This window comes from Gaeumannomyces tritici, assembly GCF_000145635.1.
Source record: "Gaeumannomyces tritici R3-111a-1 unplaced genomic scaffold supercont2.4, whole genome shotgun sequence".
Classification (NCBI taxonomy): Eukaryota; Fungi; Ascomycota; class Sordariomycetes; order Magnaporthales; family Magnaporthaceae; genus Gaeumannomyces; species Gaeumannomyces tritici.
The window spans coordinates 4,270,704-4,297,560 of record NW_008804548.1 but is presented as its reverse complement, the minus strand read 5'-3'; the positions used below and the strand labels follow the sequence as shown (position 1 = coordinate 4,297,560).

At 62.0% G+C, this 26,857-nt stretch overlaps 15 protein-coding genes across 15 annotated transcripts; 10 read left to right on the top strand and 5 right to left on the bottom strand.

Moving 5' to 3' along the window:
- The first annotated feature begins 48 nt into the window (after positions 1-48).
- GGTG_08860 (hypothetical protein) lies at positions 49-1,411 on the top strand. Its single transcript, XM_009226702.1, has 3 exons — positions 49-71; positions 157-227; positions 276-1,411. Exons 2-3 carry the CDS (start codon positions 178-180, stop codon positions 781-783), a joined length of 558 nt encoding a protein of 185 aa, XP_009224966.1. The 5' UTR covers positions 49-71; positions 157-177; the 3' UTR covers positions 784-1,411.
- Positions 1,412-1,421: 10 nt separating this feature from the next.
- GGTG_08859 (hypothetical protein) lies at positions 1,422-2,675 on the top strand (the record flags this gene model as incomplete). The annotated part of the gene is made up of 2 exons (XM_009226701.1): positions 1,422-2,152; positions 2,226-2,675. Exons 1-2 carry the CDS (start codon positions 1,502-1,504, stop codon positions 2,673-2,675), a joined length of 1,101 nt encoding a protein of 366 aa, XP_009224965.1. The 5' UTR covers positions 1,422-1,501.
- A 71-nt stretch (positions 2,676-2,746) lies between these two features.
- On the bottom strand, positions 2,747-4,458 carry GGTG_08858 (hypothetical protein). The gene has a single exon (XM_009226700.1). It carries the CDS (start codon positions 3,946-3,948, stop codon positions 2,896-2,898), a length of 1,053 nt encoding a protein of 350 aa, XP_009224964.1. The 5' UTR covers positions 3,949-4,458; the 3' UTR covers positions 2,747-2,895.
- A 291-nt stretch (positions 4,459-4,749) lies between these two features.
- GGTG_08857 (hypothetical protein) lies at positions 4,750-6,475 on the bottom strand. Its single transcript, XM_009226699.1, has 2 exons — positions 5,676-6,475; positions 4,750-5,607 (listed from the first exon to the last, which is right to left on the bottom strand). Exons 1-2 carry the CDS (start codon positions 6,152-6,154, stop codon positions 4,938-4,940), a joined length of 1,149 nt encoding a protein of 382 aa, XP_009224963.1. The 5' UTR covers positions 6,155-6,475; the 3' UTR covers positions 4,750-4,937.
- Positions 6,316-6,788, top strand: GGTG_08856 (hypothetical protein; the record flags this gene model as incomplete). Its single annotated transcript, XM_009226698.1, has 2 exons — positions 6,316-6,397; positions 6,571-6,788. The coding sequence occupies 2 exons, from the start codon at positions 6,316-6,318 to the stop codon at positions 6,786-6,788; spliced, it is 300 nt and encodes a 99-aa protein (XP_009224962.1).
- Positions 6,789-7,719: 931 nt separating this feature from the next.
- On the top strand, positions 7,720-8,736 carry GGTG_08855 (hypothetical protein; the record flags this gene model as incomplete). Its single annotated transcript, XM_009226697.1, has 2 exons — positions 7,720-8,020; positions 8,078-8,736. The coding sequence occupies 2 exons, from the start codon at positions 7,720-7,722 to the stop codon at positions 8,734-8,736; spliced, it is 960 nt and encodes a 319-aa protein (XP_009224961.1).
- A 34-nt stretch (positions 8,737-8,770) lies between these two features.
- On the bottom strand, positions 8,771-9,487 carry GGTG_08854 (hypothetical protein). The gene is made up of 2 exons (XM_009226696.1): positions 9,075-9,487; positions 8,771-9,015 (listed from the first exon to the last, which is right to left on the bottom strand). Exons 1-2 carry the CDS (start codon positions 9,392-9,394, stop codon positions 8,943-8,945), a joined length of 393 nt encoding a protein of 130 aa, XP_009224960.1. The 5' UTR covers positions 9,395-9,487; the 3' UTR covers positions 8,771-8,942.
- Positions 9,488-10,032: 545 nt separating this feature from the next.
- GGTG_08853 (mitochondrial import inner membrane translocase subunit tim-50) lies at positions 10,033-12,259 on the bottom strand. The gene is made up of 2 exons (XM_009226695.1): positions 11,103-12,259; positions 10,033-11,047 (listed from the first exon to the last, which is right to left on the bottom strand). The coding sequence occupies exons 1-2, from the start codon at positions 12,111-12,113 to the stop codon at positions 10,400-10,402; spliced, it is 1,659 nt and encodes a 552-aa protein (XP_009224959.1). The 5' UTR covers positions 12,114-12,259; the 3' UTR covers positions 10,033-10,399.
- A 129-nt stretch (positions 12,260-12,388) lies between these two features.
- Positions 12,389-13,821, top strand: GGTG_08852 (hypothetical protein). Its single transcript, XM_009226694.1, has one exon. It carries the CDS (start codon positions 12,663-12,665, stop codon positions 13,656-13,658), a length of 996 nt encoding a protein of 331 aa, XP_009224958.1. The 5' UTR covers positions 12,389-12,662; the 3' UTR covers positions 13,659-13,821.
- Positions 13,775-16,356, top strand: GGTG_08851 (hypothetical protein). The gene has a single exon (XM_009226693.1). It carries the CDS (start codon positions 14,276-14,278, stop codon positions 16,220-16,222), a length of 1,947 nt encoding a protein of 648 aa, XP_009224957.1. The 5' UTR covers positions 13,775-14,275; the 3' UTR covers positions 16,223-16,356.
- Positions 16,283-17,962, top strand: GGTG_08850 (hypothetical protein). The gene has a single exon (XM_009226692.1). It carries the CDS (start codon positions 16,605-16,607, stop codon positions 17,943-17,945), a length of 1,341 nt encoding a protein of 446 aa, XP_009224956.1. The 5' UTR covers positions 16,283-16,604; the 3' UTR covers positions 17,946-17,962.
- A 399-nt stretch (positions 17,963-18,361) lies between these two features.
- On the bottom strand, positions 18,362-21,941 carry GGTG_08849 (hypothetical protein). Its single transcript, XM_009226691.1, has 2 exons — positions 20,116-21,941; positions 18,362-20,053 (listed from the first exon to the last, which is right to left on the bottom strand). Exon 2 carries the CDS (start codon positions 19,955-19,957, stop codon positions 18,683-18,685), a length of 1,275 nt encoding a protein of 424 aa, XP_009224955.1. The 5' UTR covers positions 19,958-20,053; positions 20,116-21,941; the 3' UTR covers positions 18,362-18,682.
- Positions 20,392-22,494, top strand: GGTG_08848 (hypothetical protein). The gene is made up of 3 exons (XM_009226690.1): positions 20,392-20,641; positions 20,686-20,997; positions 21,060-22,494. Exons 1-3 carry the CDS (start codon positions 20,617-20,619, stop codon positions 21,752-21,754), a joined length of 1,032 nt encoding a protein of 343 aa, XP_009224954.1. The 5' UTR covers positions 20,392-20,616; the 3' UTR covers positions 21,755-22,494.
- Positions 22,495-22,785: 291 nt separating this feature from the next.
- On the top strand, positions 22,786-25,555 carry GGTG_08847 (hypothetical protein; the record flags this gene model as incomplete). Its single annotated transcript, XM_009226689.1, has 2 exons — positions 22,786-24,772; positions 24,828-25,555. The coding sequence occupies 2 exons, from the start codon at positions 22,786-22,788 to the stop codon at positions 25,553-25,555; spliced, it is 2,715 nt and encodes a 904-aa protein (XP_009224953.1).
- A 269-nt stretch (positions 25,556-25,824) lies between these two features.
- On the top strand, positions 25,825-26,853 carry GGTG_08846 (hypothetical protein). Its single transcript, XM_009226688.1, has one exon. The coding sequence runs from the start codon at positions 25,931-25,933 to the stop codon at positions 26,708-26,710; it is 780 nt and encodes a 259-aa protein (XP_009224952.1). The 5' UTR covers positions 25,825-25,930; the 3' UTR covers positions 26,711-26,853.
- Positions 26,854-26,857: the final 4 nt, after the last annotated feature.

The window sequence follows — 26,857 nt, the reverse complement described above, 5'->3', positions numbered from 1 at the left end:
ATCTGAAAGTGATTTGAGAAATGCTAGCCGCCAATTTGTGTTTGTGCATCCAATATCTCTACTCTCAACTGGTAAATCTTTCCCCAACCCACCACAACCATAATCACAACCACACACCAACAGCCACCAACTTCAACCATGGCTGACGAGGACGAGGGCGACTCCCTCAGGCCCGCCATGGATCTGCTCGAGATGTTGGACTACCCTGGCCCTCAGTTACTCGGCAGGTAAATCGCCCATCCCCACGCTTCTGCCTCGCGTACTGACCAAGCTAGACACAACATCGACCAGCGCGCGTGGAGGGCCTTCGTCCTTCGTCTCGTCTATGAGGGCCTCGTTCAGGACATGCCAGAAGTCACGAGCGCGTCCAGGCTGGTCGAAGCGGCTAAGCAGTTCTACTTCCACAACGACGGGCTCGGAGTCAAGCACTTCGGCTGCACCGCCGACCAAATGGCCATGATGCCACCTTATCTCAGAATTCAGTCCACCCGCGCTGCACTGGCCTTTGTCAACATGATTCCGTCTTTGCAGAGCCTCGATCAGCTGCTCAACCTCGCTCCAGGCCCCGCGCTCGATGACTTCGCCGACTGCGGGCACAATCACGTGGGGATGGCTATGATAAACAAGATTTTATGGGGCTTGCTCTTCAGCGTCTTCGAGGTAAGCGCAAATTTGAACCGATTTGATCTCATTCTAACATCTCTAAGGCCTACGACAACGGTTCATCCACCATCGAGATCACCCATCTTTGCAGGTTTATCAACAATATGGGCATCAAGGTAGCTTTCATTCATCGCTGCGTGGCCAAGTGCGATTATCTGCTGCGCGACATCTCCCCTCGCATTTCCATGGGCTTCTGTCAGCTCTGCGCCGATCTGATCGCTCTCCGCCGGGGAGATCTGGCTACTGAAGTTACCCCTGTGTCAGCCGATCCCCCGACATTCACCGGACTTCTAAGGGCTTTCCAGGAGGATCTGGACAACACTGTGCAGTACGCCAAGGATACGGTGGCCATCGACAAGTAGGATCCTTCCTGGTGCCAGCGTAGGAATACTCGGAAATCGGAGCTGGGAGATGGGGGATATCATTGCGTTTGATAGCTAGAGCTAGGCTTCCAACTGGAACCCGAGCGGGTGGATAAGGTCATCGTCATGGCGTCTCTATGTCCAAACATTCTCTCTCGCACAGAAATTAGTCGACAAAAATGAAGAAAGCTCTTTACCTGAGCTGCACTCTCTGGGCGTCCTGGCTATCAACAAACGAGCGAATTCCCTGAAAAGGCGGGGATTAAACCAGTCGGGAGGGCGCAGAACATGCCACCGGCCAACTGTTGTTCGGGCCGTTGCATACATCTACGCAAACGGCCGGGAAGGCTTCGGGTCCAGAAACTTCTGTCCCAGGACGTTTGTCTCCATGCTACCATAAAACGCAGCCCTCCCAGCTCTTGCAATCGAACCCAACAGTATCATCTCTGCAGCACCTTCACAGACCAACCGCCAACATGTCTGACCCGCCTAGAGCTCCCTACGACCCCGAGTTCGACCCTCTGCTGGGCCTGAAGCAGCTCCATCTGGCCGACCCCGAGGCCGACGATGCCGGCCCCCCAGGGGCATCGCGCGCTCTCAACAACACCCAGTCCCACCACCTCCGCACCTGGGAGGCCCTCGTCCACAACATCTGCGCGACTCTGGGCCGGGACTACATCCGCAAGGACCTCGCGTGGATCAGGACCCCGGCCGCGCTAGCCACCCTCGTGTCGCACCTGGGCATCCAGCGCACGTCGTCCCGCGCCGCGCTCGCCTTCGTCTCGACCGTCCCGTCCCTGGCCCACCTCGAGGCCCTGGTGGGGTCGCTGCAGCGCGACACGCCCGGCCCCACGGCGCCCGCCACCTGGGCTGCCGAGAGCGAGAGCCGCATCGCGAAGCTCGAGCGTCAGCTCCGCGGCCGCCAGGACCGGCTGTCCTCCTCGGCGGCGGGGCACGCGTCAAGCCAGACGACGCCGTACGAGAGCTCCCAGCGTATGCGCGCCGAGTGCGATGGCTGCGACGACGCCACAGGCTCCTGCCTCGTGGCCCTGTGCGGCACCGAGCTGGCGGAGCTGGACGAGCCGGGCTGGACCATCGTCTGGGGCCTGCTTTTTAGCGCCTTCGAGGTAGGTTGGCCTGGTTTTTTTGGGTTTTTTGTTGTTTTTTTGCGACTCCGTAAGACGGCTGACCTCGATCAAGTGCTCCGACAGCAACGAGATTATACGGCTCTGTAAGGCGCTGCAGCGCATGTGCAACAGGATCGCGATCGTGAACCGCTACGTCGCACAGCAGGGCAGCTGCGGCTACTGCGGCGCCTCGATGGACGCGGATCTGCGCGCCCTGGTCGTCAGCGGCCTGGCTGGGCTTCTAGTCAACCTGGTGGCGGCGGGGCGCGGGACTCCGGTCGCGTCTCTGTTTGAGCGTCGCCTCTCGACCTTTGAGCAGCAGCTCGAGGTCGCCACCGCCCGGGCATCGACGCTCCTGATGGCAAGCGCTGCGAACGTGCCAGAGCCCGTCAACTCTCGGGTCTGCCCTGGGTGTGGATCTACTGAGCCCGAGCCCCTTGAGGTGTCTGAAGCCGCCAGCCTGCCCCGTTCAGGCTCATCAAGCCCCCTTGACGAGGCTGGAGCCTTTGTGGTCATCCCCTGATGCAGCCACTGAGAGAGTCAACTGTAATACCAGGTAGATGTGCGTGCTCGTGAGATAGGAAGGATGAAGAATGGAAAATATCAAATCTGTATTCATCTAGGAAAAGAAAAACCAGCCAGTAACGCCATATCCCAAATCCACCAGCGCCTTGCTACCCAGTGTCCCATGGTATCCTAAAAAGACCGAAATACTCACCAAGATCAAACAAGTGGGTCAACGCTTAGGCGCGGAAGCCGATGGGGGCGCCGCGCATGCCGACGACGCGGCGGACGAGGCTCTCCTCCTGGGTCTCGGCGGTCTCAGCCTCGGCCTCGGCCGCGTCGGCAGCCATGGCATCCTGGACAAACGTCTCCAGGGAGTCGCGCTTCTCGACAATGTTCTCAAAGTCAGCATCGGCGACATCGGCCTCGTCAGAGTCGGCCTCGTCGGCAGACGCCTCCTCAAATTCAGCATCGTCAGTGAAGGCCTCGTCGTCGCCAGCAGACGCCTCCTCAAAATCGGCCTCCTCAACGTCGGCCTCATCAACGTCGCGCTTCTGAGCTTCGTTCTTCGGGTAGACACCGACAAGGCTGCCGTCGTCGTTGAACAGGGCCATGGCCTGGGCCTGCTCCTCGGCGCCGGCGGGCAGGTCGCGCTTGGAGGTCTTGGGCGGGTAGTAGCCGATGAGGCTGCCGTCGTCGTTGAACAGGGCCATGACCTTGCCCTCGGCGCCGGCCGGGGCGGGCGCCGGGGGAGCGGCGGGGTCGCGCCTCTGGATGCCCTCGGGCTTGACCTCGGCCAGGTTCTTGGTGAGGTCGAACGAGGTCAGGACCTCGCCAAAGGCCGGGGCGGAGCGCTTGGCCGGCTTGGCCGTCTTGTCGTAAACGACCTTGCCGCTCTGGTCGTAGACGGCCAGCACGTTGGCGGCCAGGCCGGGCGGCAGGTGCACGGGGGCGCCGCGGGCGGCCACCTGGGGCACGTCGGTGTCGATGTAGCGGGCGAGCAGCTCGGCCGCCTCGTCGCGCTTGCCCTTCTTGCCGAAGAGCGACGAGATGCCCTGGATGACGCTGGGCACAGCGGTGAGCAGGGCGCCCCAGAAGCGCTTCTGCAGGTGCTCGGCGTTGGGGTCCTGGTTCAGGTCCCTGGCGGCCAGCTGCAGCTCAGCAAAGGCCTCGGGGCTGCCCACGGCCCTGGCAGCGAGGGGCTCAAAGGTGCTAGATTCGGCAGTCAGCGCAGTAGCAATGGAGGGCAGGGCAGCCGAGAGGAGGAAGGCGGCGAAGCTAGCGGAACGCATTTTGTCAGTCTGTGTCTTGATTTTGAGGGTGGGGATCGGTAGTTGCGAGATGCGAGATGCGAGATGCGAGATGCGAGTAGCTGCGGGAGTTGCGAGTGTTGCGAGTGTTGCGGTGGTGGTTGCGATGGTGGTTGCCTGAAAGACGAGATGAGATGAGATGAGCTCGGGCTGTGATAAGTGTTGATGGTTGTGTTGTGTGATGATGTCCGAGAACAAGACCGAGATAGAGCAGGCTTCCGCCAATTCTTATAGATACCCGATTCGACGAACAGGCCAGAGGCTCATCGTCAACAGTAATCCTGAGCCATTGGCACCAGACTGTTCACAGCGTGATCAGAGCTCGAGGCTGAGGTCACCGCAAAGGCCGTTCCTATAATTACTCCATGTCTGTTGGAGCTGTGCAGTAATCCGCTGGCGGCCACTGATGCTGGCCTGTGTCAACGAGGTGTCAAGTGGCTGCGTGGTTGATGGCAGGTCCTCCAGGAGCTATCTGGGATCCATAAGCTCTGCGGATCCTTGCTCTACTCGGCACAGTTCGCCGAGCCAGGGGCTGGCAATGGATGCTGAGGCTGGGCTACGCCACGCTGAAATGGGGCGCATTCGGCGAGGCATTGGGGAGTTTCAGCCCTAACAATTGCCTCGCCTCGCTCTGGGCGAGAGGCCACCCAGGTTCGACAGCTGCACCTGGCGCTTCCTTTGAACTAAACTTGAAATTTGCGAAATCCAGTTCAAAGTCGAGATCACGAATCTAAAGGCATCTGGACTCAAATGACAATGGCAGATGCCAAATTATGTCAAGAGATACTATATCAATACATCGACGCGTGCTTGTGCGGCGTGCAAGATTGACCGTGGCGTTTGGCTTACTGCAGCCCGTAAAGCCCTCTGAGCATGGCCAATGCGGTGAGAATCCCACTCCTTGGTGCATATGCCAAGACAGCACTGCCGGCCTCCAGTCAGAGCTAATGGCGCCGCAATCTCACCCATCCTCACATTTCGTGCCCTTTATAATCCGTCCCCATCTCGTGAATCTGCTGGTCCGTCGCCATCTCTTGGATTGTTTCGGGTTGCCCACCCGGCCCCATGCCCTGGTACCCAACGAACGTACCTGACGACTGCATGCTCATCCGGGAGTCGCTCTGCTGCGAGATGGCACTCACGCTGTCACGCGCGTAGTGGCTGCTAACCATTGGAGGGTTGCGGCTAAGCGGGCTCCGCTCGTTCTCATCATCTCTGTTGTGCGCGCCGCCGTGCGCGCCCAAGCCGAACCGGTCGAAGGTTGGCTCCGTTGCCGCCCCGCTGTCGGTGTCTTTTCCAGCCCGGTACTTCTTTTTGATAAAGAAGACGGCCACCGCGGCCAGAATGAGCACGACCAGGCCGCCGACTAACCCGCCCACAATCACTGGTATGTTCGAGTTATGGCTGTTCCCGCCTTTCGCCGTTGGGTCTGCCGAAGACGTTGCAGAGGTGGAATCAGGGGTACTGGATGTGCGCGGCGCGGGAGCGATTACGGTCACGGTGGCCAATTGCTGATTTGGCTGATCGAGCCAGGTAAAGGCGACGCCCTGCGTGGTCGGTAACTGGTTGGGATGGCAGGTGTAGCCTGTGACGTCGTCTGGGTACAAGTAGGTGCGGCAGAATGGCGAGATAGTGTCGGTGCTGCATTTCAATGTTAGCCATGATCTGGTTTCCCCGCAGCCCGGCGTCTGTTCACCGGAGAGACGTACCATTTGAGTATTTGGATGTTGCTCCTGCAGGTATCATCGCACGATCTAGTGTCAAGCGCAACAACACGGTCCATGCAGCGCAAAAACATGTCTTGGTCTGCGCACATGATATGCTTTATTGTTTTGACCTCCCATCTGCACCCTCTTCCCTGAGAACAGGTGAGCGGGATTCCGGGCGAGGCCGACACATAGCCGCAGGTTTCGTCGGGCGCGTACGTCATGGTCAAGGTCGTTGTCGACATCGTTGTCGCTCCTTGTCGTCTCAGGACCACTCCGATACCTCGGCGCAGATCCGGTGCCTGTGTCGCCTCCGCTAGCACCATCGTCGCTGCTGGTCTTAATGTCCCATCGGGTGCAGGTCTCGGTGTAGGCCTCTGTGGCGAGAAGGCCGTCACAGTATCTGTTTCCACGCCGGCTTCGACAAGAGACAGGGCCAGGAACAGGAGGTAAAGCATGGGTGTTCTGAAAAGAGACGCCATAACTGTAGATCGCAGCTGAACCTCGTCAGCGTGTTGCCAGATGTGCTCATCACATCAGTGAGGCAGGACGCCCTTTAAATCCCCAGATATGCTTCCCACTAGACACTAGTCTAGCCTCTTTCATGTGACGGTTCCCTCGCAGTAGTTCTCGCAGGAGGCCGATGGACGGCGAGATTGAGTTAGAAGATCGGGGAGTGCGGACATCAGGACGGCGCGGCGCCAAGTTCGGCTCGGCGCCTCTAGGTGCGTGCGAGGCATGGCCTTGGCATCCATAAGATTGAATTCGTCACCGGCAGAACTTAATGTTGTATTCAATGCCCCTGCTAACGGCTACCTATAGCCCTTAAGCTGGGCTGTGTAGGTTTGCGCCTACCAAGTGTCCTAGATGCGCATTAGATGTTAGTTCGAACCATAAGGCCGCCTCGAGCCTGTCAAAGAACAGCTCGCGGTCCAGGTCGGCCGTGACGGCGACGACGAATGTGTTCGTAAGATCGATATGCGGTTCCTCTCGGTCGTTGTTTTGGATGCCTCCAGTAATTCCAGCTCTGGCAGAAACCAGCACGGTTGCGGCCCAGGAGGCATGACCTCGGCCACGGCATGTATCCCGGAGTTTCCGGTGCGGCGGACGTCGTGAACGCATTTACCGGCGAAACGGCCGCTCTTCCAAGGTTGTACGGTCGGAGGGCCGACGGAGCATATAAATCCGCAGATCTGACAGAAGCCGGCACCGACGCACAACAGCACGAGCTCGTTGTGCCAATAGAACAGCAATGTGGTGATTGGTGGATAGAAGCGGAAATGAAACCGAGGCTATCGCTAGCTTGAGCCAGGAGTGCCTGTCAGGTGATGTCGGCGACGACAGATGGCCATCACGGAAATGTATGCGGATCGGGGCGCTCATCCTGGGTCGCCACTCCATTTGACACGAGCTGAATGCCAATATGGGCGACTTCCCGGGGCTTGGGTTGGCTGTGGAGCGAATGCTGCTGCGGTTTGAGCATTTCGAATTAGCATTTATGAGTGGTTGGCGTAGTAGTCGCTTGATGGTGGTGGGTGCTTGCTTTGCTTCTCGGTTGGCGTGAAGCGCCTGGAGTGCAAAAGCCAGCGAACCAATTGGATGACGTCACTGTGCCAGCCTGCGAACCGTGCTGGCTCTCTGCTTCACTGCTTCCCCACCTTGGCGCCGACCAACATCCTGGCCACCACCGGGCTGGCGTGACCACCCAACTGAACCAACCCCAGGAGGCCATCGCCGCTCACAGGCTGGCGGCTGTAGCATGCTAGTGCCTGCTGCGCTACCCAGCTAGCCCGTCATCGATCGAGATCGGTCCCACGGAGATGTCGGCACCACAGGCCCATCGCGGACAATCCTCGCCTCGATATTGGTTGAAACGCTGCCGCTCGTCTCGTCGAGCTCGACCCCTGGTGATTTGACGGGCCTCCCGGCTTCCTCTCGAGTCACGACGGCACCCCACTGCTCTTCACGCCCATTTCGAATTCATTAGCGACTTCGGAGCAGCCAGGAGCAGAGACCCATCTAGCCTAACCCGAGCCACGACCCGAACATGACGGTCGAGGCTACCTTCCGCGCCTTCATCGACCACGTCAACGCCGGCCGCTGGGCCGACATCGCCGAGCTCATCCCCGGGGATGGTCAGGTGACGTACAACAAGCGGGGGTACCCGCGCGACGAGTTCCTGGCCAAGCTGCGCCAGCGCATCGGCGCCCTGCCCGAGGGCGCCTTCGAGATCGAGACGGTTGTCAGCGACGAGGCCGCTCAGGTGGCCGCCGTCCGCATCATCTACCGCACCACACTGCCCGACGACTGGGAGGACAAGGACTGGGAGGACGTGGACGGTGGTACCGGTATGGCTACACGCCTCGCCGGGATCCTGTCACCAGCTGACATGGGGCGCCGTCCAGCCGGTGACGCGCGCGCCGGCACCACAGCGGCCGCCGCGGCTAGCCCGAGCAGGGGCAGGCGGCTTACGGGGCTGCACCACCTGTTCTGCTGGATCAAGGACGGCCGCGTGCTGGACATTGAGACCATAGGTGACGTCGACGGCGTGTTCCGCGACGAGAACGTGGCCGCCATGCCGCCGGACCTCGAGGCCGACGCGTCGAGGCGCCTCACGGCGGCCGAGATGTCGGCAACGTACCGCGCCTACATCGACTGCATCAACGCGCGCACCATGGACGCGGAGCTGGCGCGCTTCTGCCACCCGAGGGTGCGCCACAACGGCCGCGACCTTTCGCTGGCCGAGTACGGCGGCCTGATGGAGGACGCGCAGCAGGCCATCGAGGGGCTCAGCTTCGCCATCCACACGCTGCTCGCCGACGAGGACGCCCAGCGCCTCGCCGTGCGCCTCGAGTTCGCCGGCGTGCCCCGCAAGCGCTGGGCCGGCAGCGTCGAGCCGTCGGGCGCCCCGCTCGAGCTGGGAGGCTTCGCCGAGCACGTCTACTACTGGTTGAACGACGGCCGCATCGCCAGGGTCCTGAGCCTGGTCGACCTCGCCTCGTACCGGGAGCAGGTCCGCGCCGCCGCCGGGCCGAGCCCCCAGAGCCGCCGGCGTGTTTCGTAGGCATGTGTTTCTTGAACGTCACGAGGTTATAGTACAGCAGTCTGTTAGGGCTTAGGTTTATTGTTTGGAGAGCGGGTCTCAATGAATATTGCGCTGTTTTATCTATTCTTGCAAGGTGGTGCACACTGATACCGCAGTCCACGCAGTCCACGCACTCCACGCACTCCACGGCGACCAGACACCAGCCGTCTAGTTGGTCGGCATCGTTACACATTCCTCCGCGGCGGCACGTTACCCCTGCACCGCTCGCAGTTGGGGTCGGTCCAGCACTGGAACTTGCTATCAAGACCAGTCCATGTCAGCAGCACGACGCGCGCTCCTCAGAAGGATGTCCTAACCTGACAATGTCGGTGATGTCGGCGCACTTGCAGCGCTCGGGGCACGACGGCGCCGTCGCGGTCGAGGTCGGGGCCGGGGCGGTGACGGGCTCGGGCGCGAGGGTCCAGGAAGACGTCCAGTGCGTCCACGACGTCCACTCGATGACGGAGCCCGTGGCGGCCGGCACTGTCTCCGTCTTCCACACCGTCTGCGGCGGGGGCGCCGCCATGACGGTCCGGCAGTCGCACGTCACGCTGGGCGTCAGCGTCACCACGGGTGCCTGCCGGATCCTGTTGTCGGCGAGGACGGGGCCCAGGAGCGCGGCGAGGAGGACCAGCATGGCTGTGGTTTGGGTTGGTGATGAAGGAGTGTGTGTACGGGAGCAAGGAGTGATAGAATGGTTCTGAACGAGCGGCTTGTGGCAGGTTCGCTAGGAGAATAGGGGCACGAGGTCGACATGTCCAGACGAATGCTCAGTTTATACACCCCCTTGCTAATACGTTCTTGGGCAGCGCCGCGCCGGCCATAACACGGGATCGCCAAACAGGAGACCAACTGCCGCGAGACTCGCCACAGTCGCCATGGACAAACATATACAAACACAGGGCTAGCACCACGATTCACGAGGACGTGACGCTGTGTGACGTAGGGTCCAGCAAGCCGTGAGCAGGAGTAGGGCATTGGCAGGAGCGGGCTCGATATCGCAGCCGTTAATACAAGCAAAAGGCTCGCTCCCGTGCCGTGTTGCGGATAAAGTGCTACCGCGGACGATAGTAAAGCGTGACGCCAACGACAGGGCGTCCATCAAGCTCCCTGCCAGACAGGTGCCACGCTCGCGTACTGCCGGTGCCGGGTCGGTGAAGCCACACCGGGAGATCCTCCTCGGCTGCCCGCATGTTGGTGCCACGGCCGCGCTAGCTGCCCGACGTGTGTGCGCCTTCGGCAGTTAGATACGTGAAAGGCTGCTCCATTACGCGCTCTTCTTCCTATTTCTTTTTCTTGTTTCTTTTTCTATTTCTTGTTCCAATTTTTTGCTTTCCTATCCTACCTATTTTCCTATTTGTATTTTCCTGTTTCTTTTTCCTCTTTCTTGGTCCAATTCTTTTCCGTTCGGGCACGATAGCCTTGATGTTTCTCTCACAAGGTGTGCGCATGGCTGGCACTTCATATCGCTCTCAGATCGAGTGCTAGCTCCCCGTTAAACCTACAGCTATATTACACAGCCCATCCGGACCCAGTATACATCTATGACCAAAGGAGTTCGCCTTCCCAGCCGCCAGTCCCATGCGATGCGTCAAGTAGATAGCTAAGAAATGTGGAGATTATTTCTTCACCTAGCCGACGCCTATGGTTGTTTCTCCTGTTCCTTCTTCTCCACCGGCTGGCCCGCCGGTGGGGTGCCGAACCACGAGGTAAAGGACGTCTTCATGCTGGCCATCATCTCGGCCTGGGCCTTTTGCTGGGCCTCGGCCTCCTCCTTGAGCCACTGCTCGCCGTTCTCCTGCACCATCTTCTCGAGGCGCTCGTACTGACGCTGCCCCCTCTCGCGCGCAATGTCCTGCAGCATCTTGCCCTGCGCCAGCGCCTCCGTTATGCTCTCCTCGCCGTCGACGGGCTGCATTACGCTCATCTTACTGGGCTTCAGGCCAAAGGCGCCGCCGACGGCGCCGAAAAGACCCTGGCCCTTGTGTGGGTGTTGTTTCTTCTCCGCCTTGAGCCGCTCCTGGAACTTTTGGCGCGCAATAGCCTCACGCCGCGCAAACTCTTCGGGAATCTTCTTGCCGTCAAACGACTTGAGAACCACCCGCACGTCGGGGTACTGCATGGTGTGCACGTATTCGAGGAACGGGATGAGGGCTACGAGGTCCTTGTCCTTGGGTTCACCAGTCCACTTGGGGAGCAAGATCGCGTTCTCGGGTTGGGCGCTAACGTGGTCTGGGTTCGTGTCGATGATGATGACCTTGGACAGGTCTCGGTTGAGGTATGAAAGGTCCTACAAGCGTGACGTTAGCACCGTTACATGTCACGCCAGCGGGGACAGTACGTACCTTGACGATCTTGCCGTCCTTGTACTTGGTCGCCTCGCGGAAGAGCGGCCAGGTGACAAAGCGGAAGGGGTCCATCTTGCGCCAGAGGGGTTCGGCAATGCCGTAGGGGACAGAGGTGAACAGGACCAGCTCGTAGTACTGGCTCAGGTAACGGATGAAGTAGTCGACGCCGGGCCGCTTGGCGACGCGCCAGCCGTGCTCCCTGGTCCACTCGCTGTGTACCAGCATGTCCTCAAGGCTGATGCACAGCGTGTAGGGCCGCTCCGTCATGGGGTCCGGGTCCGGCAGCAGCTTCTCGAACGCGGGCTCCTGGTAATAGTTGACTGTGTCGCCCAGCCGCGCCACCACGCGGTTCCACCACAGCAGGGGGCCCCAGCCGTCGGGGGCGTCCGGGAACCGGGCCCGCTCCTCCTCGTCGTCCCAGTTGCGGCCCATATAGACGGCGCCGCCTACTGTGCCGATGAGGAACGAGTAGAAAAAGTACTTGGCCATGGCCTGCCTTTTGCGCTCCGACGACGAGACGTAGGCTGACGACGGCAGCTCGCCCTTGCCTCTCCCGCCCCCTTCCGTGTCGACCACACCCTCCAAGACCATGCGCGATGCCTTTGCCGCGCCGGCCATCTCATACTCTAATGTGGACGGGAGGCCTTTTGTGATGTCGGGGAGGGACGAGAATGGGATCGACTGCTCCTGGGCGGGAGCCGTATCGGATGCGTCGGTTTCTGGCTGGGGCGGGGTGGGCTGAGCGGGAGCGGACTGAGCAGGTTGAGCGGACTGCGCGGGTTGAACTGGTCGAGCTGCAGGTTTTGAGGGCTTCTGGCTAGGTTGCTTGGGCTGACTGGGCCGGCCGGACTGGCCGGACTGGCCGGACTGGCCGGGTTGATTCGGGGGCTGTGGCCTGTTCTTGGCCATGCCACGGGTCCATGGTCTTGCCAGGCCAAGAGTCTGCCGCCTCGCTGCGCTCTGAAGCGCGGGCGACCGCACCGACTGTGCGACTAGTCTTGAAAGCATTGTGTGGATTTGGGCCAGGGATTATAAGTCGCCTGAAGAGCCTGGAATTGGCGAGCTGGTGGGTGTGAGGCTAACGGCAGCCCATGTCGACATCGCAAGTTGCCCGTCGACGGTGGCTTCCTTGTCGCCGAAATTTTTGGCTCGGCTGGGCGCATGGCCCAAGCTTCTGGTGACGAAATCTGCCCGCAACGCGCACGGGCCAGTAATTGCCTCCCACAATTGGCTGCGGGGTCCGACAGCGGCGGCTTTGTCAGGCGCCTCACGTGCATTGATGGACAAGGTCTAGGTGTGCCGCCTTATCGCTGTCTTCTTCAACTTTCTGAATCCGCACCCTGCTCGCCGACCATCGACAGTCCTCCGCCGCGACCCAGTCGCTTCAACATGTCTACCGTTGCGCATGCATTTTAGAGGGTGGTCTCGATCCGAAGCAGCACTCACGATGGGACCACCCTCAACCGTACCCCGTCTCTGCCAGCCTCGAGTTGAGTATTTGTTAAAGATTCAGCAGTTTGCATCCCCGTCAGCACCTTCGCCGCACAGTACTGCAACATGGCACGACGAGGCCCGGCCAAGCCTGCGCGTCCCAAGGCCTCAGCATCCAGGCCGCTACCAACCTCCCGACCAACGCCAGCACCCGCCTTGATCGCATCCACTCCGACTCCGCCCCCGCCGGCCGACACCTCTGCGCCTTCCGAGGGCGACATCAGCAAGCATTTCGTCCGGATTGGGGGCGCAGACGACCTCTCACTCGAAGGCCTCCGCATCAGCGACTCGGACAAGCAGCTGGAGTCCAAAAAGGGCAAGCTGCCACAGAAACCGTTCCGGTTCCTTGATCTCCCGGCGGAGCTGCGGGTCAAGGTTTACGGCTTCTACTTTGCCGAGACGCTCAAAGGCAAGGCGCTCGATCTGGAGCCCGGCAACTACAAGCGCATCCACACCAGGCTGGGAACGATTCTGCGGACGTGCCGGATCGTGTACGAAGAAGTGTTCCACTTCTTCTTCAGCGCGCACGTGTTCCGGCTTTTCCCTACACACTACGGCGGTCGGTTCTTCAAGACCAAGAAGCCGCTGCTGGCGCGCATGGCGCCACGGCAACGGGCGTGCATCACAACCCTGGAGCTGCGCGTCGGCCCCGGCTGGAGCAAGCCGCCGCGCGGTTGGGTGGTAAACCCGGCGTTGGGCCTGCGCGACTGCGTGGCGGTGCGCCGGCTCAAGGTTTTTGTCGAGTTCGACCCGGGGCACCCGGTATTCTCCGAGTGGCGCCACTCGGACGGTTTCTACGAGGGATTCTGCCGCAGTCTGCTGGACGGCGTCTTAAACGACACGCCAGCGCTGGACGTGGTCGAGTTCGACTCGTTCCCCAGCATCAAGCTGTCGGGGGACATGATGCAGGGTCTGCTCAGCACGGCGCTGGCGCACGGAAAGCAGATCGCCTTTGGCCCTGCGCGCGGCTGGAAGAGCATCCACGACGACGCTGACGAGCCGTACGTCGACGTGGCTGAGTCGGAGTTGCAGAGCATTGCGGCTGTGGCGGCCATTTCCTGACGATGACAGTTTCCTGTGTTTACTGTATGATGAATTGTACGAGGGATGACGGCTTGGCTTGGATCTCGCAACTCGATGGCGTAGCGTGGAATTCTCTCCTCAGTTTTCAGTTCAACGGCGTCAGACGCCGAGGCCCAGAATTAGACTCGCTTTGGCACGCACGTCCAGACTGACCGTTGGCGTCAGGCACAGCATCGACTGTAAGTGGTGAGATTGACGTAACCTGACGGACGGTGGTACGAATCGTGCATAGTGCCCTGTCCGCTTCTTATGCACTTCCTCTGCTTGGACTCAACGTCGGGAGCCCCTCAGCGTCAACTCGAATGCGATGATTCGTCTGCATGCCAGCCAAATTAGCGCGATCCAGACGCGCGCCGGTGGAGCACTTCCACTGCCGTTCAGGGGTGGAGCGACGGTTGCTGGCGCCACGATGTGGACAGCGGGTCCGACAGCGACCAGACTAGACGTTTTCTGCTGACGCCGTCCCTTTCCAACCGTCCTCCTCCCCATCATGACAGTCCGCCTGCTAGCCTCGACGGACATCGCTAGCAGGCTGCTTGTGCTATAGTATCGAACTATAGTATCGAATACACGGCACCGGGGCCGTCACCAGCCTCATGCTCCCTCCATCCGCCACGGCGATCCTCCGCCATGCCTTGCACCAGGCCCTGCGCTCCCCCGCGACGCTCCTGCGCAGGGTCTTGCTCGTCGCCGCCCCGCTGGCCGTCGTCCTAACCGTCTACCTGTACCTCTTCCCCGTCTTCGCCGGCTGCGGCTTCCCGCTACCGCCTGAGGCCGACGGCAGCATCCCGAGCCCCAACGCCGCCTTCTGGGAGACGGCCAAGCTCCACTACCCCGGGTCGAAGCAGCTGCCGCCGCGGCCGGCACACGCGAACGCTAGCGAGGATGCAGGCTCCGGATCCACGCCGCAAAGACCGATACTGCCGGCCAACGTGCCGCTGAAGAACGCACCGTTCCGACTGCTCGCGCTGGGCGACCCGCAGCTCGAGGGCGACTCGTCCATCCCCAACACCTTTACCGAGTCGCTGTTCCCGCACATGGGCAAGGTCTGGCGCGACGCGACGTTCCAGACGACGCACTACTCGCTGCGGTGGCGGATCCGGCAGATGGTGCACGACCTGATCGACGTCTTCTTCCTCGACGTCTTCAACAACCTCGAGTCGGTGCGCAAGCGCATCGACCTGTTCGGCAACGACTTCTACCTGGCGCACATCTACCGCACCGTACACTGGTGGACGCGGCCGACGCACGTCACGGTGCTGGGCGACCTGCTGGGCAGCCAGTGGCTGGACGACGACGAGTTCGACCAGCGCGCCGACCGCTTCTGGGACCGCGTGGTGCGCGGCGGCGAGCGCGTGCCCGACGACGTGGCGCTGTACCCGGCCGACGAGTACGACCTGGCGGGCTACCTGCTCCGCGGCGGGCTGCGCAACGAGTCTGAGGCGGCGTGGACGCGACGCATCATCAACGTGGCCGGCAACCACGACATCGGCTATGCGGGCGACATCAACCAGGACCGCATCGCGCGGTTCGAGCGGCGGTTCGGCAAGGCCAACTACGAGCTGCGGTTCGAGGCGGCCATGAGCGAGGGTGCGGCGGCCACCATCTACGACGCCGAGGCCAACCCGTCATCGGACCGGCTGGCGCCCGAGCTGCGCATCGTGGTGCTCAACAGCATGAACCTCGACACGCCCGCCAACTCGTCGGAGCTGCAGGACTCCACCTACACCTTTATCAACAGCGTCATCAACACGGCCTCGGCCGTCGAGTACCTGGGCCACTTCACCGTGGTGCTGACGCACGTGCCGCTGCACAAGCCCGAGGGCGTGTGCGTCGACTCGCCGCTCTTTGAGTTCCACGACCACGACGGCTCCCTGCGCGAGCAGAACATGCTGTCGGCCGACGCCAGCAAGGGCTTCCTCGAGGGCATCCTGGGCATGAGCGGCGACACCATGGCGCCCGCCAACGGCCGCGGCCGCCGCGGCGTCATCCTCAACGGCCACGACCACGAGGGCTGCGACACGTACCACTTCATCAACCAGTCGCGCGGCGACTCGACCGTCGACCGCTCGTGGGAGTCGCGCCGCTGGGCCGACGTCCTGGGCGCCGACGCGCCGGGCCTCGTCGGCCGCCCCGGCCACCCGGGCGTGCGCGAGATCACGGTGCGCAGCATGATGGGCGACTTTGGCGGCAACGCCGGTCTCTTCAGCGCCTGGTTCGACGAGCAGGCCTGGGAGTGGCGCTTCGAGTACGCCACCTGCCCGCTCGGCCGCCAGCACCTGTGGTGGTTTGTGCACATCATGGACCTGCTCGTCGTCGTGGCCGCCGCCGCCTATCCGTTGTTGGCGCTGTGGGAGTCGTTCAGCGCAGCCCCTGTCAAGGCTGTAGAAGCACCTGTCAAAGTCAACAGCGTCAAAGCCAACGGCAACGTAGCTGCGGTTGTGGCCAAAGAGCCAAAAATCAAGGTGGAGGAGGAACACAACGGCCACGCTCTTGCCCCTAGGACGAGGTCGTCGCTATCCCGCAGCCCATCCATGGGCTGAGCTCAATACTTGGAAACGCCCTGAGACGGCCCTTGATTTTCTATACTAATCATACCCCTGAGCCATCTACATGTCATCGGCTCTAGTTTAGCTTTTATGTATCATGCGATATTACATCGATTTAAAAGCGGTAGGAATACATAAATTCTGTGAACGGGTGGTCTGCACATCCCATCCACCAACAAAGAGAGCGAGTATATGTTCGACAATCCATTGTTGTGGGCGTGGATAAACACTACCCAACTCAGACAGACAAAGCCAGTTGCTTTGTGAGGACCAGTATCTTCAGCATATTTATCTCCCCCTCTGTCTAAGACGTCATGGCTTCTTTCTCCTCAAGCACAGACACCTGGAGCTGCCTCTCACCGGAGAAACTGGAAACATGTCCTCTGTCCCAGGTCGCGAGCCGCCCCTCAACGGCCTCGAGGGCCAGAACGTACTTGTTCTCGTGACCGAGAACCCGGATCCATGTTTTACCCCCAAAGAGTGCAAAACTCCACGCGTGTGCGAGACCCAGGCCACCCTCTACGTCATCATGGACAAGATCGGCCGGGCCAGCCAACAGGTCGCCCTGCGCGTCAGGGAGGTTAGGCTCGGTCTCCCCATACTAACTGACACAGTCATCAAGATGCCCGTCCGCGAGACCCCCGAGCCCGAGCCGGTGCTCCCCAGCATCGACACGGTCATCGCCCCCAAGCCCGCCCCCAAGGCCGGGCTCTCTGACGGGCTGGCCATCCTGCACAAACAACGCCTGGAACAGTGGGACCGGCACTTCGCCGGGTCCTCCAGCACCAGCAAAGCGACGCCGTTTTTGGATCTACACCGGTCCACCACCGTCGCCGGCGCCAACACGCTGGTGACAATCTGGGAGGCCTGCAGCGGCGCCAGCCTCGAGTCCCTCATGGACGCCTGCAAGTGGGACGACCTGGAGATCCCCGCCGCCATGGGCGCCATCATCGCCGTCGACATGCTCACCGCCATCATCAGGACGCAGGTCCACGCCGCCAGCATGCGCGGGGCCCGCCCCGTCCTCGCCCGCGGCCGCGACGTGGCCACGGGGAACATCTACGTCGACGTCGGCGACCCCTGGGTGCCCCGGACGAACCCGCACGGCCACAAGATGGACCCCAACGACGCCCTCCCGCGCTGCGCCCTCGGCCACTGGGGCGGCGACCCCGTCGAGCTCTCCACGCCGGCCCAACGCGCCGCCGCCGCCCGCGAAGACGTCGGGCGCCTGCACGGCGTGCTGCTCCGCCTACACAAGTACGGCCAGCGACGCGCCGACCCCCGCCTGCCCGGCCACGAGGACCTGGTCGAGGGCGAGCCCATCGCGCGCGCCCACGGCGAGGAGGCGCTCTGGACGACGGTACGGTATCACGTCCATGCATGTTTTAACAGGCTGACGGACCCGAACGAGAGGGGAGTGGTCCCCGTGCTCAAGGAGGCGCAGGCGACGCTCGGGGTGCTGGAGCGTGAGGCGCTCGAAGCGGTCTCGCCTACGCAGGAAGCCGTCCTGGACAAGTTCCGCGACCGCATGCGCCGGCCGTTGCAGCAGCAGAGGCCCGGCCCGCTGAGGTTTTACGGCAAGGGGCGGGCGGACAAGTTCTGCGAGGAGGTCCTCCGCCTGGAGCCCAACACGTGGAGGGTCGGGGTCGTCAAGGACGGTAGGATCAAGCTCCTTCCCGTTTGGAGCAGGAATCTGAACTGGCGTGGCACGATTTAGGTGCTCCGATGGACGAGCAGATACTGACGAAACACGAGCATAGATACCCAACTAGACGAGTCCGGTGGTCTGTCGCCACGGGAAACCTGTGCTTCTTTCGCCTGCACCTCGCCGCTCGCAAGGTGACTGGTCCATGTCACCAATATTTCCTGGCCACTCTCCTGCCGCCCCCGACACCATGTATGGTCACCACATAAAGACAGTAAGTAAGCCACGGCAGTTCGATCATATCGGTATCCTTCAGCGGCATTTGAGCTTGATGTGCAATTCTGCTTTCATACTTGCGGCGTTGGTAGGCGGCTGTTGCTCGCTGTGCTTGACGCAGCAAAGTGCGGCTGACATCGGCATCAACCAGCCTCGCGGGATGTATCGATGACCAGGCGATTATGCCCAGTTCGCATCTAGATCTGCTTGAATAGTCTCAATGCCACCTAATATTTGTAAATATGTCCGTAACGCGGCTGGTGTGCCTAATCTGCAGCCTCATGGCCAGCTTCTGCACATTATCAGCACTATGCCAAGATCAGCGCCAGCAGCGCCCTGAATGACAAGCCAAATATATATAAAATAGCCATCACCGGACGTTGTTGTCCATCACCATTATCTCCAGACCAGAAACCCTCAAACTGCCCAATACACACACACACACACACACACACACACACCATCCAAGTAACCTCTGCCATCATGCTGCTCACCACGAGCTTCATCCCCCTGCTCTTCCTCGCCATGCCCCTTCAAGGGTCCGACCTCCCCAGTGACGTGGCCGCACTCCAAGACGACCCCGCCGACACGACATGGATCGAGCCCGGCCTCGACGCCGCCAACCTCACCGAGGCGACGCTCCCCGCCCTGGGCCTGGGCCCATCCCTCCTCTCCCCCAACTGGGCCGCCCGCCTGATCCGCCGGCAGTCCGCGCCCGTGACGTGCCCGGCCGGCCAGCAGGTGTGCGACAGCAGCTGCGTCCCGGCGGCCGCGACATGCTGCCGACTCGGCAACAACGCCTTTTGCGCGGGGACCGAGTACTGCACGGGCGAGGCCACGTGCTGCGCCCTGACCAGGGCGTGCCCGGGCCCTGGCAAGTGCAAGGAGGGCCAGGTGCGGTGTGGGCCCTCGGGCTGCATCCCGCAGGGCGCCGTCTGCTGCACCGGCTGGTACTGCAACCCGGGCGACCGCTGTACCAGCACGGGCTGCGCCGGCGGGGGGCTTCCGGGTGGTAGCAGCTCGGTGAGGCCGACTAGCTCGGCTGGGCCTACGAGCAGCTCCTCGGCTAGGCCTACCAGTACCGGCGGCTCTTCGACGGGGCCTGGTACTGGGAGCTCGTCACGCCCGACAAGCAGCAGCTCCTCGGTGGGGCCAACTGGTACAGGAAACTCGTCGAGTCGTCCAACGGGCAGCAGTTCTTCGACGGGGCCTAGTACCGCTGGAAGCTCGTCCTCGGCGAGGCCTACCGGTACTACCAGTAGCGGGAGCTCGTCCTCGTCGCGTCCACCGACCAGCAGCAGCTCATCAGCGAGACCTACCAGCAGTAGTTCGTCCTCGTCAGCTGGACCTACGAGTAGCTCGTCGTCGTCTCGAGCGAGCAACAGCTCGTCGTCCTCGACCCGCCCGACCAGCACCGGAGGCGTGGTGACGATCACGGTCACGGCGACATTATGCCCAACTTCGTCCTCGTCACGCGCCAGCAGCTCGTCCTCTGCGTCGTCCTCGTCGCGCGCCAGCAGCTCTTCGTCCTCGGCTGCGTCGTCGTCGCGCGCCACGACCAGCTCCTCCACGGTCAGCTCTTCGTCCTCGCGCAGCAGCTCTGCTTCCGCCAGCCCTACAACCTCGCGCCCTCCCACTGTGCCCATCAGCGGCGCCAAGAGTGGCACGGCGGTGGGCAAAGGAGGCCTCGCACTGATCGGGTTTGTGGGCGTAGCGAACCTTTTGCTTTGAGTAGAGCTCTGGCAGACTCGGGGGCTGGAAGATGCACAATGGACTCGTTGGTAGAACAGCACCCAGTTGCCGGCCATCTCGTTTCTCACCTCTCATCCTCTTTAGGTCTCCTTTTGTGCGTTTTCATGTCTCATCCCGTCTCCTTGCTTTCGTGGAATGGGTGTCAATCCCAGCTGTTGGTATGTTAACGCAAATGCTCGAATTCTCTTCCATTTCACCTTTTGTTGAATCTTACTTGGTAGCAACGAGGCTTCCTATTTTTTCCCTGTGCGTGCTTTTCCTTTGTAGCAGCAACTCGCAATTTTACCCCTGGGGCCTGTACTAGCAACTACCATTCTTTTGTGGTGAGCGTGCTGAGCTGGATACTTGTGCGGGATAAAAGTGAGAGGCCAAGTCCGAAAAGTCGGGCTTACAAACCACAATCTCACTGAACCAATGCCTCGTGATATTTGACGTTCATCTGATGGCACCATCGCGTCTTCGCTGCCAAGCATTATTAATACTGCAGAATGACCAACCCAGTATGAAGCCCCGCGCGGGATCGGATGGTTTTCGGCACCCCGAAACCCCGCCAGCGTCAAAGGCTGACATCATCCAAGGCCCGGCATGCTGGCGAGCGGAGACGGGTGGATGGAACTATAAATACGTCTGTCTCCTGATGAAGTCGACCTTGAGCAGGCAGAGACAGGGCAGACAACCCAGACAACCAACAACAGACAGCACCGCTTAGGACAAAATGAAGGAAGCATTCGTGACTCAAGGTACGCTTTCGCCTCACCACCGCTGGCAGGACTGACAGCAACAGGCCCCACGGTCGAGATCGTCGACTCGCCAATCCCCGAGCCTAACGATGACCAGCTGCTCATCAAGGTGGTGGTGAGCGGGTCGAACCCCAAGGATTGGAAGCTGCCGCAGTGGCGGCCCGACACGCGGATCAACCAGGGCGACGACATAGCAGGCGAGGTGGTCAAGGTGGGCAAGAACGTGTTCGAGTTCAAGCCGGGCGACCGCGTGGCCGCCTTGCACGAGATGACCAAGCCTGGCGGCAGCTTTGCCGAGTATGCTATTGCGTGGCAGCACACGACTTTCCATATCCCCGAGGCGATCAGCTTTGAAGGTGGGTTTCAAGGCAGACACTTGTCTTGGGAGATGCTGAGGGAGATGCTGACCACGCGATAGAGGCTGCAACCATCCCTCTCGCAGCAGCCACGGCGGCCGTCGGGCTGTACCGTCATCTGGGGCTCCCGGAGCCGTGGGCGCCGGCCAAGGAGCCGATTCCGTTGGTCATCTACGGAGGCGGCACGGCGGTCGGGGCCTTTGCGATCCAGCTGGCGAGGCGCAGTAACATCCACCCGCTGATCGTGGTGGCGGGAAAGTCAGGCGAGTTTGTGCGGCCGCTACTGGACGAGTCCAAGGGCGACGTGCTGGTCGACTACCGGGGCGGGGCGGACGCGGTGGTGGAGGGCATCAAGGCGGCAGCCAAGGGCGCGTCACTAAAGCATGCGTATGACGCCGTGTCGGAAGCGCCAACGCCGCACACCCTCGGACGAGTGCTGGAGGACGGTGGGCTTCTGACGACGGTGCTGCCGGTCAACAAGCCCGAGGAGGAGATACCACCACACGTCAAGTGGGTCATGACCATGGTCGGCGAGGTGCACGATGAGGACGCGGAAAAGAGGGATTTTGCGTTCGTGGCGCTGCGGTACCTGGCCAAGGGACTGGCTGAGGGCTGGCTCAAGCCGCATCCGCACAGGGTGGTGGCGGGAGGACTGGGTGGGGTGCAGGAGGCGTTGGAGCAGCTGATGGGGGGAAGAGTGAGCGCCTTCAAGTTTGTGTTCCGAATTGGCGAGACCGAGGGGGCGGGCAAGGACTGAGGCAAGGGGTGATACCTAGGCAAGGCGAGGCGAGGCGGAACGCTCAGGTCAGGGCCAGGGTGTCTGGACGGCGGACTGGTTACCGGCTGGAGACTGGCTGCTGGATTTGGACTAGAGCAGCACTGGCAGCGGGGATCTCCGGTGTGGCTTCTGGGTTTTATTGCTGGACTTGGGAGATCAATTGATGTTGATGGCTTGGAAGTGGTTTATGCTTGATCTGGGCGGGTCCAATAGGGCCCGTGCACGTGGAGCACGGCCATGGCGACGCCGTTCAGCGCTGGAGAGATACAGGCGTTAAAGCCGGCGGCGGCGGACCCGGTTTTAAGCGTCGGTGCAAAGTGGTGCGTCTGTGGCTGCCATTGGCTTTGGTCAGTCGAATTGGGGGAAGATCAATGATGCGACACAGTGCCTGAGGTGAAATATTTGCTGATCGCTACCCAGACTGTCATCGACGATGGGAACAGGGGCTCCGGACAGGCTCTGAAGAAGCACATGGGTGCAAAACGCAGCAGCCTGGACCTGCAGCCGCACAGTGCGCACCAATCACGCGCTCCACCTCGATCCACTCACTAACAGATGCTGCACCCCTGAGAGGAGCGGGCCTGGAACGGCCTGTGAGGAACCCTGCCGCCATCCTCGTCCCAGCAGCCTGGCTGGCCATTGAACCCGCGACTTTGGGTCCGCTCCTGTTCTCTCTTGCAGTATCGACGGCAAGCCCCGTTTGACGGACCACCTTGTCTGCCTGGCGCAACCGGAATGCTTCAGTCGGCACGCCCCAGCACAAGGAGCAGCAAAAGCAGCAGCAAAAGCAGCAACAACATCCACAACCACCAGGCGCCAGGTCAGGGGTCTTCTCAGGGGCCGACACACATGTTGCGCCTCGCGGCGTGCTCGCCATTGCCCCGCCTACCCCCGACCGGTCAAGGCCCGACTTGAACCGAGACCAACATACAGCCAGACGAGACCCAGACCCGAGATCCAACCCCCGAGCCAGCCGCTGCTCTGCTCCGGCGGGGCGGCGACGGCACACCATGCCTCCCAAGCGCCCCGGCGACCCCAGCGGCGACAGCCCGTCCATGGCCGCCAAGGTCAAGCTGCCCAAACTCGACCGCGAGCCCGAGGACTTCTCGAGCGTAGTCAAGAACAAGCTGCAGTCGTACACGCGCACCGGGCAGGCCTGCGACCGATGCAAGGTGCGCAAGATCCGCTGCGACGCCCTGCCGCAGGGCTGCTCGCACTGCGCAAACCAAAAGATGGAATGCTTCGTCACGGACCGCGTCACGGGCCGGACCGAGAAGCGAGGCTACATGCAGCAGCTGGAGCGCGAAAAGACCGACATGCTCAACCACATCCGCGCCCTCGAAAAGGTGCTCGAGAGCAACGGCATCGAGGTCAAGCCGTGGCACTGGTCCCAGTACGGCCCCGACCACCCGCCCTGGATCACCTTTGACGCCTTTGGCAACCCGCAGCCGCCCGACCCGGTGCTCAAGGACCAGTGGTCGCAGGTCGGGTCCGCCTGGGTGCGCAACTACCGCACCCGCCCGCCCGAGCAGATGCAGCAGCTTACGTCGTTTGCCAACGCGGCCGCCCTCGAGGCGCGCCCGCCGGGGCTCACCCACCTCGGCGTCGCCGCCGATAACGCCCCGCTGAGCGCCATCAAAGGCACCAAACTGTCCATCCTCGGCACCACGGTCGACATCACGTCCTTTGCCGCCCCCGAGATGGACGACCCGCCCGCCGGTCCCGCCGGCTGCCCGCCCACGCCGCTGTACAACAAGTCGGTCCAGGCCTTTTTGCAGTCGGCCATGGGCGTCAACCCGCCCGTCGAGGGCGTCGACCTGCCGCCCCGCAATGACGCCTTCGAGTACGCCGAGTGGTACTTCCTCATGGTGTACCCGTTCCAGCCCGTGCTGCACAAGCCGTCGTACCTAGCGCTGCTGACGCGCATCTACGACGACCCAACCTTCCGGCCCACCAGCGCCGAGCTCGTCGTGGTGCACATGGTGTTTGCCTCCATCTACTTCCAGTACGGCGCCAGGAACCGCGAGGACTACGAGAAGCAGACGCGCCTCAACGACCTGGCCAACAAGCACTACCACTGGTGCGTCTCGCGCTTCTTCGACCTGGCCGTCGACCCCGGCCTCACGGCCGTCCAGGCCCTCGTCATGGTGGGCAACTACATGCGCGCCTTCCCCAAGCCCGGCTGCGCCTACCTGGTCGCCCAGTACGCCCAGCAAAAGGCCACGGAGCTGAACCTGCACAAGGGCAGCCCCGGCGCCGCCGACGGCAGCGCCATCACGCTCGAGACGGAGCTGCGCCACCGCGTCTGGTGGTGCGTGCTGACCCTGTCTGTCATTCTGAACGGCCGCATGGGCCGCCCCATGCCCACTATCCTCGAGGAGTTTGACGTGCCCTTCCCGCTCGCCGTCCCAGACGAGTGCCTCACCCCGGACGGGCTCACGGACCGGTCGCGCATCGGCGTGTGCAGCTACGCCGTCGGCCTGTCGGGCTTCAAGATCGTGCCGCTGTACATGGAGATGTACTCGAACCTGTACAGCGTGCGCCGCGACCCCAGGCGCCATGTCGAGGTCGTGGCCCGCCTCGAGGAGCAGCTGCGCGCTTGGGAGGACCAGCTGCCCGACGAGCTCGACGTCAACAAGAGCAAGGGCACCAACACGCACATGTTTGCCCTCTACTGCCACACGTACGCCCTCGAGTTCCGCCTATGTCTGCGCCACCCATCGGCCTGCACCGTCGCCGACCCCGAGTACCAGGCCGAGAACATGCGAATCTGCGCCGAGACGTCGCGCGAGCTGCTACGCCATATCCTCGTCATCCACAAGCTCAAGTCGCTCGACACCACCTGGTACCAGACCGCCGTTTACGTCGCCGCCATTTTTTGTACCCTGGTCGAGAGCTGGGAGCGGAGGTTCCATATTGCGCCCGAGGAGGTAGCCACGCTTAGGAGGGAGATGGGCATGTGGCTGTCCATCATTGAGGAGATCGGGATGCTGCTAGGTATGTTGTACCCAATTTCAACACTGGACGCACGCTGATACAACTTGGCCGACAGGATCCACAGGGCTGTGCGGTGACATTGGCAGGATAGTAGAGCACACCATCACATGGATAGAGACCGACATGGGCCGGAATCAGGCCAACGGGTCGTCCAGCCTTACCTCACAACACCACTCCCTACAAGCGCAGTCGAGCGCGCCGACCACGACGGGCTCATCCCCCAGCGACGGGTCGACACAGCGCGCCGTGAGCCGCACCGGCAACGGCAACGGAAACTATTACGACGCTGCCGCCGCCGCGTACCACCAAATCTCAAGCTACGCCGACCACAGCAACCCGGTGGCCAACGGCGCTGCCGGCCCGGGCATGGCAGGATACGACAGCGCGGGCGGCGCAGATGGCATGGCGCTGTACGGGGCGGCCGCCGCAGCACTAGCCGCCTCGACGTCGTCGTCGACGGCGGACGGCGATGCCACGACTTCCCAGAAACAGACAGCCGTGGCCGCCAGCACAGACCCCCTAATCTCGTTCGCCTCGCAGGCCACGCAGCTGGCCAGCGGCGGCAGCACGTGGACGGACTGGACGAGCTCCATCACGGACATGCAGCACCGGACGGGTGCCAGCACGCTGCTGAACCTCGGAACGGGCCAGCACCAGATGGGCGGGGTGGACGGGTCGCAGGAGCAGCAGCACGCGGCTGTGGGGCTCGCGAGCATGGCGTCGGCGGCGCAGCAGTGGCCGCTGCTGCTGTTTCCCGACGTGTCGTCGGTCAACGGCAGCTGAGCGCACGGCGTTTTCTTTGTCTCTCCTTTGTCCTGAGCAGGAAAGCAAGAGTACACGCATTGTTTCGGTCTCGGCGTACACGGCTCATTTCTGTCAGCTGCCACTCCGGTCGGTATCTGAAGTCATTCTGGGCTGGGATACATCGGGTTTCAAACACGGCAAGCGGGTTCTGGTTGGGAGCGATTTTCACATTTGGAGGGCGGAATATGGGAAGCAATCGCCCGGGCATATTGTCATATATACGAATACCCTTTTACTGCAGTCGACGTCGGATACCATGTGAGAGTTGAATTTTCCACTTTGTGCCCCACCTCGGATGTCGTCAGACTTGACCATCAACAACCCGTGCCATCAACCACGACCTGCCAACCAGCCATGGGCGTCGTCGTCTCAAAAAGGCGCCGATCCCAAGGAAACATGCCCCAAAAGCAGCCGCCAGCCAGCGACGACGACGGCGCAATGTCCGCCCCGGCCAGCGCCGACCCCGCGTCCACCGCCCCTCCACCCGCCGCCGCCGCCGCCGCCGCCGCCGACAGCAAACCACCCGCACCGCCAAACCTCCTCGCCCACATCCCTCTCGAGCACGTCCCAGCATCCTACACAGTCCACGCGGCGCTGTTCCGCTCCGTCGCCAACGCGGGCTTCCTGCACGCGCAGCTGCTGGCGCGCAACGCGGCCTTCGAGTACTCCTTTGTCGACGCGTCCACCCTCGCCAGCACGACGCACCTGCTCGCCGCCGTCTTCCGCGCCGTTAACACGGCCGCGTCGTCGTCGTCGTCCCCGTCGTCCGGCCTGCGCACGCCAAACGTCCACTCCGAGGCCGTCTTCTGCCTGGCGCCCTCGGCCAACATCGCCGAGGCGTACCGGCGCTTCGGCATCTCGCCCGCGAGCAGGGACGTCGTGGCCGTCAAGGTGCTAACGGCGGGGAGCAACACAACGGCGGACGACGTCTGGGTACATCTGTGCGCCAGCGTCGAGGGGACCGCCGTGCCCTTCACGGACGAGAACGTGGCGCTGTGTACCGACTGGGCAAAGGTGCGGAAATACTACAAGCTCAACGGCGCCGCGGCGCTGGCGGGGATCAAGGACGAGGGCGCTAGGAGGAGGGATGAGGAGATGCTGATACTCGGTGCCATGGCCTTGCGGGGGGTGTGACTGCGTTTGTCTGAAAGTATGGGGTTTCATTCGGCGTTGGGCGCCGGGGATGTGCATCATTGGGCGTTTTTCTTCTTCTTCTTCTTCAAAAAGAGAATAATTCGAAAAGGCTACTATATCAGGGGAATACGTGAAATCAAGGCTCAA

Bases quoted from the DNA above. Each gene is read 5' to 3' on its own strand.
- GGTG_08860 (XM_009226702.1), top strand. From the start codon at position 178: ATGGATCTGCTCGAGATGTTGGACTACCCTGGCCCTCAGTTACTCGGC. The intron at 228-275 runs GTAAATCGCCCA...TGACCAAGCTAG, and splicing joins GGCCCTCAGTTACTCGGCAG to ACACAACATCGACCAGCGCG.
- GGTG_08858 (XM_009226700.1), bottom strand. From the start codon at position 3,948: ATGCGTTCCGCTAGCTTCGCCGCCTTCCTCCTCTCGGCTGCCCTGCCC.
- GGTG_08857 (XM_009226699.1), bottom strand. From the start codon at position 6,154: ATGGCGTCTCTTTTCAGAACACCCATGCTTTACCTCCTGTTCCTGGCC. The intron at 5,608-5,675 runs GTACGTCTCTCC...ATTGAAATGCAG, and splicing joins AACATCCAAATACTCAAATG to CACCGACACTATCTCGCCAT.
- GGTG_08854 (XM_009226696.1), bottom strand. From the start codon at position 9,394: ATGCTGGTCCTCCTCGCCGCGCTCCTGGGCCCCGTCCTCGCCGACAAC. The intron at 9,016-9,074 runs GTTAGGACATCC...TGGTCTTGATAG, and splicing joins GACATCACCGACATTGTCAG to CAAGTTCCAGTGCTGGACCG.
- GGTG_08853 (XM_009226695.1), bottom strand. From the start codon at position 12,113: ATGCTTTCAAGACTAGTCGCACAGTCGGTGCGGTCGCCCGCGCTTCAG. The intron at 11,048-11,102 runs GTACGTACTGTC...TCACGCTTGTAG, and splicing joins AGGACGGCAAGATCGTCAAG to GACCTTTCATACCTCAACCG.
- GGTG_08852 (XM_009226694.1), top strand. From the start codon at position 12,663: ATGGCACGACGAGGCCCGGCCAAGCCTGCGCGTCCCAAGGCCTCAGCA.
- GGTG_08851 (XM_009226693.1), top strand. From the start codon at position 14,276: ATGCTCCCTCCATCCGCCACGGCGATCCTCCGCCATGCCTTGCACCAG.
- GGTG_08850 (XM_009226692.1), top strand. From the start codon at position 16,605: ATGTCCTCTGTCCCAGGTCGCGAGCCGCCCCTCAACGGCCTCGAGGGC.
- GGTG_08849 (XM_009226691.1), bottom strand. From the start codon at position 19,957: ATGGCCGGCAACTGGGTGCTGTTCTACCAACGAGTCCATTGTGCATCT.
- GGTG_08848 (XM_009226690.1), top strand. From the start codon at position 20,617: ATGAAGGAAGCATTCGTGACTCAAG. The intron at 20,642-20,685 runs GTACGCTTTCGC...TGACAGCAACAG, and splicing joins GGAAGCATTCGTGACTCAAG to GCCCCACGGTCGAGATCGTC. The intron at 20,998-21,059 runs GTGGGTTTCAAG...ACCACGCGATAG, and splicing joins CGAGGCGATCAGCTTTGAAG to AGGCTGCAACCATCCCTCTC.
- GGTG_08846 (XM_009226688.1), top strand. From the start codon at position 25,931: ATGGGCGTCGTCGTCTCAAAAAGGCGCCGATCCCAAGGAAACATGCCC.